The sequence below is a fragment of the Phaethon lepturus genome, unplaced genomic scaffold (genome assembly GCF_000687285.1).
Source record: "Phaethon lepturus isolate BGI_N335 unplaced genomic scaffold, ASM68728v1 scaffold15592, whole genome shotgun sequence".
NCBI lineage: Eukaryota > Metazoa > Chordata > Aves > Phaethontiformes > Phaethontidae > Phaethon > Phaethon lepturus.
This window is the reverse complement of record NW_010522733.1, coordinates 13,762-26,513: the sequence shown is the minus strand read 5'-3', so window position 1 is coordinate 26,513 and position 12,752 is coordinate 13,762. Positions and strand designations below refer to the sequence as shown.

At 40.8% G+C, this 12,752-nt stretch overlaps 2 protein-coding genes across 2 annotated transcripts; both read right to left on the bottom strand.

Annotated features, from left to right (window-relative positions):
• Positions 1 to 246: 246 nt before the first annotated feature.
• On the bottom strand, positions 247 to 579 carry LOC104615825 (feather keratin B-4-like). Its single transcript, XM_010281907.1, has one exon. It carries the CDS (start codon positions 577 to 579, stop codon positions 247 to 249), a length of 333 nt encoding a protein of 110 aa, XP_010280209.1.
• A 6,757-nt stretch (positions 580 to 7,336) lies between these two features.
• LOC104615935 (feather keratin 1) lies at positions 7,337 to 7,687 on the bottom strand. Its single transcript, XM_010281906.1, has one exon. The coding sequence runs from the start codon at positions 7,685 to 7,687 to the stop codon at positions 7,337 to 7,339; it is 351 nt and encodes a 116-aa protein (XP_010280208.1).
• Between the last annotated feature and the right edge of the window lie 5,065 nt (positions 7,688 to 12,752).

Below are 12,752 nucleotides of genomic sequence, written 5' to 3'. Positions count from 1 at the left end.
TCAAGGCAATGCTTTACAGCTGGACACCCAACTCCTACATGCAACAATAAAAGTTACATTTTTCACCTCATTGATAACAGAGGAAGGCATTAAATCAGAAATGCCAAGCTCCTGCAGTCCCATTAGCTTAGGGAAAAGCTGAGGGTGGTCAGTAAGCATATGGCCATGGTCATGAACTCAGTCCTGCATCCGGATCACGCTTTTAAGCTTCTGGTTGTTCCTTTGTGGTTTTCCCCCAAGGCTTTATCATGGTCCACACCGGTTGTAACGACGGTAGGACCTCCCATAAAGGCCACCTAGGCCTGAATATCCAAGGCTCCCGAGTCCCAAGGAGCTTCCAGAGGAGATAGGGACACCCCCAGCACTGAGAGCATCCCCTACAGCTGCAGACGCTGAGGATCCCACTGTGGTATTTTGTGGGAAGGAGCTGAGGATGGGTCCGGGCAGGGTCACCACCACAGGAGAGGGCTGGATCACGTATGTTGAGTCCTGGCACTGCCTGACGCAGGGCTCGTTGCAGCTATTCGCCAGCGGGGTTGGGCCACAGGGGGTGGGAGGACACAGGTCATAGCAGGACATGTTTGCGGGATGGAACTAAGTCTGAAACACAAGGAAGGAAGTAAACACAAGAAAGAAGTTGTAATTATAGTCATGTAATTAAGCTGCTAAGATGATGGAGAGCATAAGAAACTAACTAGGGACTATGTGGAGAACAGATTAATGTGTTAGTCTTAGGTTGAAAGGAGACTTCAATGAAACCCAAACTCCTCTGTGCTACAGACAACAGCTCAAGGGGTAGCTCTACCTGCTCCTGAGCAGTCTTTGGTAGCTGGTTTCTCACAGCCCTCCTCCAGTTTGTGTGCAGCCCTGCAATGGGTGGGAAGTGAGGGACAAGGCTTATGATCTCCTGTATGATACAGGTAGGAGAAACTTCACCCCACAACAGAGGGAAGAAGAAAAAATTCCCCAGCAGGTAGAAGAGAGGAGCATAACCTGATAATGTGACACTCACCCGTGAAAGGGAGCTGTCGTCCTCCACACAGATGGGTTTGTCTCTTATACAGCAAAAGAACAAATAATCTGTCTAATTCTTATTTAATCATCTCCTTTTCTTTGTGCTTATTTCCTCTTACATCAGTCTTGTAGAGAAAGCAACTTTCTGTCTGTTTCTGAGGTGGATGGGGTGGGTATGGAAGTTTAAGTGTCCACAATAATTTGATAAGCGAATAGAACAAGCAGAAGCTTTACTATTTATATTTCAGCACAGGTTACTGAGGTGCTGCAATGGAGATTTAGTGCCAGAGTATCAGAGCATTTTAGAAGGAGATGATTCAAATATTTCTGGTCCCAAAGTGTTTAGGAAAAGAGAAGGATTATTTTCACAGCATCCTGGTGCAAGAAATGATATACTTTCAATATTATTCAGCACACTTTTGAAAATTTGAGCCCACTTATCTATCTACAGAAAAAGCTCCAAGAAAGTCAAAATCTCTGTACAGATTCTCCACATCCACTGCTAGTTGCTGAGCAATTCACATGCAGAGATTTTTAACATCTTGGAACTGAACGATCTGGTGACACAAATGAAAAATGAGTCTGAAGTCCTGTGTCCAGCAATTGCCACCCTTCAAAGAACAGCTACCCTTTTTTTAGAGAAAGAGCTACTTGCAAGTCTCACACACACACACTATGATAAAGAGCATAAACCTTGGACTGCTATACACAAGACAGCGTAAAAATAAAATACGATGAAGGCAACAATTCAGGACATTGAAGGATAGTAAGCAGATTCAGACTTACCCTTTTCACCAAGGAGAAAAAAGCAGAAGTGGATGGCAGCAACTCTCACTGTGCTGGCTTTTATACTGTGTGCTATAGTGCCTGCGGACCTGAGACAGACTTTGTGCATGTAGCTATTTACCAGCCAATTGCTAAAGACTTCTTGCATGCAAAATATTCCCAGCTGATGATTTACTTTTTCCTCACTGTTTGTATTTATTGCCTTTAATTTCCTCACCATAAAGTATGCATTCCACTATAGAGGTTTCTTTTATCTTAAAATCTTATGAGCCCAGTTAATTCCTGGTCAGATCAACTGATTCATCTGAGTTACTAAAGAAATTACTTTGCATCCCAAGGGCAATATATGCAATGTACATCATTTGACACAGATGAATACATATATTAGGAAAGACGCATGTGAACTCCCCTGTGAAATCCCCCCTCCCTCTTCATGGACAGTTTTTGACACATCTCACTCTGAAAAATCTAGAAGTTACCAGTTCTGACTCTGAATTGGACTGTAGGTTTGCCGAATTTCTCTCAAACAGCCAGACAAATTCAGAAAATATTATCGTTACAGAAAGCACTTTGCAGAGCTGATTGCACTTTACCAGTCTCAAAAGTACTTGCTGGGAAACATATTATTTGAGGGACCATATCGTTTACATTTTTGACTCAGGAGGATAAAACAGGATAAAAGACCATCAGCAGTCTGATCTATTCATTTAATATTAAACTACTACACATCCATGAAGGAATTTGAGACACAGCTCTTCTATATGGGAATTGAGTGTCAAAGTCCTTAATCTAAGGAGTCTGCAGTTTTAGCTTTCTTCCTACATCAAACTCCAGGAAAATAATTCAGGTCAGACTGAGGATGCATGTGAATTTTAGGCTAGTCAGAGACACTGGTACTCAAAGTCTTGCACAAGCTTACCTATGGGGTCATTAAAGTCGCCAAAGAGTTTTACATTTGCCATTAAATTATTATTTTCCCCTGCTGTGTCTTGCACTATTATACAAAATTATACTCCAAATTAATGGTAGCTACGTACAGAAGTTTATAATATTCTTGTTCTTTTTTCCTCTTTTGAAAGCAAATAATGTTGTCTTCATTTTGCATGGTCTTACAGAACATTGCAATGTGCAACAATTCAATTTCTTTTTCAAAGACAATTTCTAGATTAAAAAGTAATTGCATACAATGCATAAGCAGATTTTAGGGCAGGGATCAGTATTCCAATCTCTCTTCTCCTAATGTTTAAATCACTTGGCTAGAGACATGCAAATTACCTCTGAACTGTGAGTATCTTCATGAAGATCTCCTGGGAAATAAATGCTGATTGCACACTTTTGAAGAACAGAAGTCTTCAAAGTTCACAACACATTTTCATCAATGGCTCAGACATGCAAATAATGCATTATCAGAAAATGTGAAGGTATGTGACACTTTTTGAACATGATCAGCCTTTAAAATTTGCAACCAGGATTACTAATGTATTTCACAAACTTCCTCACATTATATAGTGTCATAAACTGGAGTCCTTCCATGTTTTACTTTAAAATGCAAAAGTAAGTATTTGCACAAAATCACATGTTAAAAACTCCATTCCAATCATCAGTCACCGGCTGCCCTTAAGTGTGTGATGACCCCCATCAGTGGCACTACTGACTGAAGCTCTCCTATCCCTTCAGATTTACCAGTCTTTCCCCAACGCTGTTACTAATGCACACACAGACACGCTACTACGGTATCAAAATGTTAAAAAACATATTTCTTTATAACAATAACTATCTATTGACCACAAGAGAAGCATGTGGTTTTGAAAACAAACTCATTAATAGGTATAGTGATGATAAAAAGAATCATAAGTCCTCTCCTGAAGGTGATCATATGTCATATGTCAGGTTAGCCTGACTGGCTCAATCTCCTCATCGCAGGAACGGAAAGTTTTGCGATATTGTTCTTCGGAATATTACAAAGAGTAGTGATCCTAAATCTCACAGTCACTTATCAGGGATGAAACTGCACACTCAGGACTTAAATTAAAAGCTCTTGCTGTGACAGCAGATGGTACTCCCATGGGCCAGTGTGACCAAAATGCTAAAGAGCAGACAAAATTCCTAACCAAATTGAATTTTGACTCATCCACATTTTGGGAAGGTGGAGTCGCTATAATGGAGCCAGGCATATTTAATGGATGCAAACCAAAAAGATGAAAGAGACACCATGGATCGTGGTTTTCATCCAATGCCAGGATAAGTCCAGGCAATAAACATAAACAGTAAACAAAACAATTTCACTAGTGGGAACCCAGCCATATGCAAAAAAAAAAAAAAAAAAAAAAAAAAAAAAAAACAAAAAATTTCCTGAGGGGGAACCCAGCCATATGCAAAAAAAAAAAAAAAAAAAAAAAAGAAAAAAAAGAAAAAAAGAGGAACAAGTTATTAAATGTGCAAGAATGTCTCAGACCCTCCAGGCAGCCTGAGAAAGCTATAAAAGCTCTTCCTCTTCAGAGCCTTCCTGCTTCTTCCCTTATCCCTGTATGCACAGCAGATGCTACAATTACAAAATGTAGTACTGAAAAACATTTTCACTGACAGCAGTAGAAAATACTTAGTGTCCTGCAAAAACAACTCGTGTTATTCTTTTTTTCCTATGGGACCAACTTGTTCCAGCTCTTCAGTGATAGATATTAACAGATGCAGGCTTATACATTGAGGAAGAGAAGATACAAACAGCTCTTTTGTTCGGAGCATGTGTACTCTACCATGCACTGTTTTTTATGCTGCTGTTTTATTGTCTAGTACTATGTGTTATTGCACACAAGCTGCCTGATTATGTAGACCCCAGTCTAAGACAGCATGACATTTCCAAAGCAACCAGAATAACAACTCGAGAGGCAGCACCTGAGCTGGGCTTGCCTAGAAAATTTTCTCTGTAACATGATAAGCTAGTTTATATTCTGCAGCAGTCAATAAAACACTTTCTGATTAACTACAAAACCAAGAAGAGAAACCTTTCACTTTTGAACTGTGCTATACTGGATGCTATGATAAGTTTTAACCCAAAGGCAGCAGTTTGGGACAGGAATAAAGGAGGGAAATGGTGCTTGAGGATTTTTTTTGCATTTTGTTTTGAAGAAGTAAGCTGCATACCAGGCCTTTCTGAGACAATTTTTGAACGCTTGAAGGAAAGATCCCAACTTTGGAAAGAGCGTACATGCACAGGGGTTACCTCTGTGGAGAGGTTTGGTGCAGTTGATTAGACAAAAGCTTAACAGAGAATTGCAGAAGGGGATTGCAAGAGTAGGAAAATGTACTTTGTCATGAGAAATGTTATTATCTGTCCACCTGAATACGTTAAAAATACCTTCACTATAGTGCCTCCACTATAAGTTTTTCCAGCCATATTGATACTGTGGAATTGTAACTTCTCTGCTGTGTTAGATATGCAGGTTGACCTCCGTAAGAGAAAGCTATTTTGCAACAACTGCAAATAAATGATGACTTCTTTGGAATGCATCCTCTTTGATCAAGCAATAGCTTCAGTTGAGATGGCAAAAAATATATTACACTTTTCACTCAGACCAACAATCTGCTGTATTGTAATATCAAACTTCTAACTTTCCATTCTCTTTTGTTGTATATTAATAAAACCTACTTCTTAAAATTATTAATTCTTTCATGGAACTGATGCGCCTCCTTTAATTTAGTTCCACTAATGACTGCAGTCAATATAACTTTGTCAACACCTTTCCGTGGCTTTAATTACAGTTCAGCATCAGTCTGTACAGACACAGACAACGATTCCAAGCAAGAAATTTTGCAGATATCAGGCTCTGAGCCATATGGGTTGACAGGACACTGAATCACCCAGAGCCTTCAGGTAGAACCTTTCAAACCTCGTCCCTTTAGGGACCAAAGCTTCCAGTCGCTAAACACTACCTTTATTACAACACAGATGATCAAGCTAGAACAAAGCAATGCTTGATAAAGTTCACATCTACGAGGCGTAACAGGTAGGAGTCAATTTAGAAAGGCACACTGAGAAAGGGTTAGAACTTAAAGTCTTTTAATCTCTTTCTCTCAGATGTGCTTCCTAGGCCAGCAAATTTTAAAGGCCAACTCCCTTGCAAAGACACCACAAAGCCTTCTCTTCCTCCCCTCTGACACTTACCAGGGCCTGATCTCAGCTGTCAAGAGGTGCTGCACCCATCAGAAAACTCTGAGCTGCACCAACTTGCTGCCGCTCCACCACCACCTCTGCCCTGAGCAAGCTCAGTTGTGCTCAGGAAAAACATAATCTCTCCCTTCTTTTAAAGGCATCTTCCTAAGTATCACAGATAGGATAAAGCAAGCCACAATCTTCTTCCAGATTGCCCAGGTAATAGCACATACATCTTATTTGTGCAGCAAGATGAGAACAGATGAGTGGAGGTAGCACTTCTGAAAAAGGTTTATCCCTATAATTTCTAGTGTGCCTCATGCCCCTGCAGATTTTCCTGATCCATCCCTCTGACCCCTTTTCTGTATAGATACTCTTGTCTATTACATCTAGAGGAGGATAAAGAGAAACAGTATTCCCCTCAGTGAGCTGTTCCCTGAAATTAGGCTATTCCACTTCTCTTTGAAGGGCAGCTAATCGCCCTTCTCAAATCATCTTATTGCCCCATTTTCATCTCTCTTCAAAGACATCCATCTCAAAACAAACATTTTCTCATAAAAGAGCAACACTAAAACAGTTAAAGGGCCTTTTTCCATCTCCATGGTACATTAGGTAAAGGGTCTTTAAAGTGTAAACAGAAGCAACTCCCTTACTTTAACAATTCCTGCTTATTCAACAACAGGAGACACACCCATTGCAGGTGAACATCATCTCTTTCTAGCTTCTGATAAATTGTCTCGGGCTTGATTTACCATGTATAGACAAAAAAAAACTTTTTCCACAACTGAAATATGACTTGTTCTCTTTTGGCAATTGCATGAAGTTATTTGCACGGTGTTTTCTGGAACTGATGACTTGCAAAGTGACCTGCTTCACCACAGCCAAGCTGGAAAAGGGGCTGGGAGAAGAAAGAAGTACAGGCAGACTCAGGGTATGATGCAGCACAAATTTAATGAGGCTGAGGAATGGAAGGAAGCAATGTAAAGTGTAAGGAATACATTTCCATGGTCCACTAGGGACAGTACCCACTCATCCCTCTCACAATAACACACTCAGCAAAATGAAATCTTCCTTCTTCATTGTTCAAGTACTAATTCAGTCATGCAGGACAATTTCTAATAATTACATATTTTACCTAGTCATTGTCAAATACAAAAAAGCTCAAGAGAACAAGACACTTGATCAGAAATACAAAGTAAAGCGTAACAAAAGTAAGACAAGCAAAGGCCTGATTTTAGGGGATGCCAAGCTCCCACAGCTCCATTAACTTCAGGTGGAGTTGTGGGTGTCTAACATCGCATCCGAAAACCATGGCCATGAGCTCAGTCCTGCATCAGGTCGTGCTTCAGTGTTCCTGGTCATTTCTTCCCACTTGCTCCTCAGGCTTTAGCACGGCCCACAGAAGCCACTGCGGTAGGTGTTGTAGCGACGGTAGGGCCGGCTGTACCCACTGCCCAGGCTTGGGTAGCCAAAGCTCCCAAATCCCAAGGAGCTGCCGGAGGAGATGGGGACCCCTCCAGCACTGAGCGCGCTCCCGACAGCCGCGGATGCTGAGGATCCCACAGCGGTGTTCTGGGGGAAGGAGCTGAGGATGGGTCCGGGCAGGGTCACCACCACGGGAGAGGGCTGGATCACCACTGTTGAGTCCTGGCACTGCCTGACGCAGGGCTCGTTGCAGCTATTCGCCAGCGGGGTTGGGCCACAGGGGGTGGGTGGACACAGGTCGTAGCAAGACATGTCTATGGGCTAGAGGTAAATCTGAAACACAAAAAAAAGAAAGAAATGCAATACAAGAATTTAAACAAAGCTCTATTTGTACAGCCAAAATTCTCTGATAAGGGGAGTATATAACAAACTAAACATCATTCCATGGGGAGCAAGATGGCATTTTACACCAGATCCAGAGGAGGTACTTTGAAAACAGGGTTGAGCTCTCATTTTCTTTAAGGAGACTACTAGGGAAGCCAGCACTGATGCATCTCAGTCGTGAACTTACCCTGAAGCCTCCCCGGTTAGTCAACTCACCCAGGAACAAGGGTACCTGCTGATCTTCATTCACATCGCAGAGAGTGCCCTAAGCACGTGGCCGTAACGCTACCCTGGGAAAAGGCGCTATCAGTGCTTCCCCTTGTAGTGGTGGCTGCGCACGGGAAAGCTATTAGGGCTCTGTGTGTCCTAGAGAAATGGAGGTTGACTCTGTAGCCTTCAGATGAAGGTGGTCTGCTGGAATGGGTAAGACTCAGCTTGTTATTCCTGATCCAAGGCTTGCCTCTTTGCTAAACGGTCAACGAAGACAAACATCCTACCTAATGCTAATACAGCAAATAACCTTTCCCATTTAATTCCTATTGCTTCCTCTCATGCATGTTCCATCTTGGAGGTCCCTTATCCCAGTTTTAGAAAGTGGAAAACAGAAGCTTAGGCACTTAAAATGTGTTCAATGTGAAATGGAAGGACAGGTAGCTGAACTCAGGAACACTTCTATTTTCATGTATTGCTACTAAGATTAAAATTGTCATCAGATCTCAGAAGCTGCAGTGCAAACCTGTCCACAGTTGTTTGGAAGATGGAGAAGCAGCTGGTTAAAGGTCAATCCTTGCCTGTGGAAGAACTACAAATTGAGTTTCAAAGACAGGCAAGGACAGATGATTGCTCCTTATGTGGAGAGCTGGTGACCCAGGACTGCCAGTATTGGCCAGTATCCCCAGGTTCTACTGGTCTTCTGGCCTTAGCTGAGTTTCCACAGGCCTGCACACTGCTCTGAACAGACCCAAGGATTCACTACAGCTATTTTATGTTAAGCTGCAAGACCTGAAAACTTGTTTGGATCCCAAAACTGAATAAATAGACCTGACTGGCTAACTTATGGCTAATTGTCCCATTCAGTGATTTTTGTAACTGACCACCAACAGAAAACTTCTTCTTTCATGTGAAAACCCATCCTTCTCTCAGAGAAAAAAAAATGGAATGTACTACAACACTAGTGAGGAAAAGATACAAAATCATCAAGGCAACATTTCAACATATAAAGAGAGAATAAATGGGTTCAGACTTACCTTATTCACCAAGGCAAAGGTGGCAAGAGAAATGGATGGAAGAGCCTTGAGTTGCTCAGGTTTTTATACTGAGTCCCAGGTTGCCCAACAACTTGCGACATTCTTTGTGTATGAAGTTATTTATGAGCCACTACTGATTACATGTTTTTTTTCCTCAGTATTTTTGTTTATTACTGCTTCACTTCCTTATCTTGCGGCATGTATATCTGACCACAAGTTTCTTTCATCTTAAAATATTCTGGGACAAGTTAATTTCTGGGAACACTAGAATGATTAATTCACAAAAATTTATTCTGCCTTCAAAACCCTTTTGGATCTACCTGGTGTCATTAAAGGAGATTAAGTGTAATTTACATAATGCAGTCCCTTGTACCCTCCTCTGCAAGGTAAATACTGTTGGAAATCATGAAGCATTTCAGCTTTTGGAAGTCAACCCATGAGCACTTGTAGTTCAGGGACTCAAGCTGCTTTAAGGGAAAAAGAGAAGAAAGACTGATTTTTTTCAGAAAACAGCCAGGAATACATACACAATTTTCACCCAGCTCCAGCCCCAAAATGAAAGAAGCACAAACACTATTAAAAGGGAAGGACACTCAAGAACCCTGTGAGAGTCAGGAAGAACTGAAAAGTGTTATGGCTGTGTACAAAGGCTGAGATATAACTAGAAAAACACTTAAGATATTGCTTCTTTGACATGGAAGAACAAAAGAGAGTATTACAAGTCCAGTCTGACAAGATAATATCAAATGATAGCACTTCAGTGGAAGAGTCTGAAGCAGAAATATTATTAATACAGGATCTTTCCTGACTGTCTCTAATTCTGGGCCTGATCTCTTAGGAGTTCTTTATCTAAAAAATCCACAAATCCACTTTTATTCTTATCTCAGACCTCAAAACATCAGCAACTGCTTTAAGGTTAACTTCCACATGCATAAATAGGGTGTATTGCTTGGCGACATTCATTCGCAGGCAATAGTTCTGCAAAAGATATGGCTTTGCAGAACTGAGCTGTGGAAGCAGAAGTTACATACAAGAATTCTTCCTTTTCTATTCCAACATTCCTCTCTCCAGCTGTCCCTGCAGCATCTGATACCAATGTGCTCCAGACCAATGGTAGCCTGTTGGAGAAGTTTATTAAGTGTCAATAATTTATTTACTTGCAGTCAGTTTTCCTGCCAGTTTACAGCGGTCTTTGGATTGCACAGTGAAATTGAGCCTCTTCTCGGGGGGGGAGATTGCAGGATAAATAGTAAAAGGGTAAAATACATAAGCAATCCTAGATGCAGAGATTAGTACTGAGGTTTTTGCTCTCCTAGCACTTTAACTACTGAGACATGTAAATCATCTCTAAACTAGGAGTGTCTTTGTGAAGATCCCCTGGGAACAGAAACTTGTTTGGCTTGGTCATAAGTTCTTGAGAACTTCAAAGTTTATCAGAAGCTTTTATTAAAGTGCTAGGCATGCAAAGTTCCAGGTTATGTGCAAATTTAAGATACGTGACCCATATTTGAATTCTCATATCACTTCTGTAATAATATATTATTAAGATTTGGGAGTGCAGGTCAGTCCTCGGGTTCTAAAACATGTCATTGTTCCTGGCTGCAGGAATTACTGTTTTATTTTTAATTAAAAAATAGCTCAAGGTTTGGTTTAAGCCATCTCATATTTTGCGGAGATTCTCAAATAAACTGCCCTAGCCTTTTTTAGTTTCACCAACCCTGTCCATTCCTCAGTACTCCTCCATGTTCTAAGGGATTAGCAGGGTTTTTAAAAAATAATTTCCTCTATAGCAGCTGGTATCTATCACTATTTGAGGAATTAATTTGCATAACAGTATTTATAGATAATTTTCATCATTTAAAAAAAATTCTTCCACCATCCAAGCTCTGCTTGGAAAAACACAAGATATTTTTAAAATCAGGCTATGAGTTTAAAAAAAAAAAAGGATCTAACAATACTTTCAGAGATGCTTACAGCCTTCCTTGAAAATAATTACAATAATTATTGTTCTAACTCCAGCCACTTTATTGTACAGTCAGAATGACTTAATGGCCTGATCTTTGAGATGAAGTGAATCAGAAGTTCACAGCTTTTTTTATATATAATCAAGGGCAGACCTATATATTCAGATTATAATTAAACAATTTTGCATAATGTGAGAACATCTTCCTGAGACACCAGTGAGTGACTAAACAGCTGGAAAAAAAAAATAATTCTTAATCAAAATGTTCCTGGAAGCTTACTCACAGTAATCACCACATAATGGCTCCAGACACAAAAGTGACCCCAAAATCTGTGCATGGGGAAACAGACACACAGAAAATGGAAGTTTCGCTGGCAAGAAGAGTGGCATCTGCCATAAATTTTGAATTGTAATTAATTAGCTCATTATAAAAAAATGGATGCCTCAGAGGCTTTGAGCAGCTCCACAAATCTGTAAAAGTTCTTGCAACTCAGAGCCCTCCTACGCCCTGCCCGTCCCTCACCACTCACAACAACTCTCCTGGTTCTCGCTTTTCTCTCAGACCTCGTTCTCAGCTAATTGCACTAATCCAGGTGCTTATTGGCGGCATTACCAACAGCTTGCATGTCTCACACAGCCACCTGAAGCGCACACAATAATTTAGGGCAGCTGGTTCCCGGCCACTGAGAGTGAGCTCTGCTGATGCCCTCACAGTATTAGCAATTTCTGGCTTATTGCTTAAAACAGAAGATGTATCTATAGCTTAAGGGTGTTTAGTTCGGTCAGACCGGCTGCCTCTGCGTGGCATTGCTGTTTCTCTTGCAACCCACCACTTATTATTTGCTGTAATTGGTTGTTTGGCCCAAGCAGCTGAATAGCACATGCTGTATGTGTAATCTGAGTTGCCTTTTGGTGTAGGCAGAGCCTGCAACTTGAGCTTCACAACTTCAGCTTCTGCTGCTACATAGCTCCCCTGAAGGCAAAGGTGTTCAAATATAGGTAGATATGTAGTCCTCAGAGTTCCTGCCTTAACATAGCCATTTTCGTCGTTAATGTTATTCAACTGCTGTTATCAAGAACTTTAAAATGACTAAAGTTTGAGGTTTGGTTTTGTGTCTTACTATGGTAAACAATTTATGTTACAATTTCCCATTTTGTCACAAAATAAATGTAATTAACTACCACACACAGATCGGTGGAGTATTTCTGCAGAGAGGCAGGTGTAGTGTGGTCGTTATGCTGGAATTCAGTGGGGAACAGTAGAGAAAAACAACAAAAATTAATTTATGGAGGGAGAAATTATTTACTCACCAGAACCTCTGCAAAACACCACACCCAAAATGGGTGGGCTTTAGTTAGTTTTCAAATACATTCAAATAATTTTTCAAATACAGATTTTAATTATATTTCAAATTGTAAGAGTGCAATTAGTATTTCTCTACCCATGGCCCTATGTGTCAGATCCCCCTTCCTTGCAGAATGATGTCTTGGTGCCACCAAGACTGACAAATGTGTACATGTAATCCATCCCCTTAGAGGAAGGGATTGCCTTATAATCATTGGTGATTAAACCCTTTTCACAAGGCATCTTTCCTTTCTGCCAAGGGGTATGTGAGATATCACTCATCTGCGTTTTGCTGCAATTACGTGCCACATCCCTGATTTTACATTTACACCCATTAGTCATTTAGGAAGGAAAAGATCACAGCCTACTTGTTTGGAGCGGGAGACCCAGGACTAACACACGTTCGTTTAAAGCCTTTCCATCGCAGTAACAGGAGAA

What these genes read in the sequence shown, in the direction of transcription:
- LOC104615825 (XM_010281907.1), bottom strand. Translation starts at nt 579, where the DNA reads ATGTCCTGCTATGACCTGTGTCCTCCCACCCCCTGTGGCCCAACCCCG.
- LOC104615935 (XM_010281906.1), bottom strand. Translation starts at nt 7,687, where the DNA reads ATGTCTTGCTACGACCTGTGTCCACCCACCCCCTGTGGCCCAACCCCG.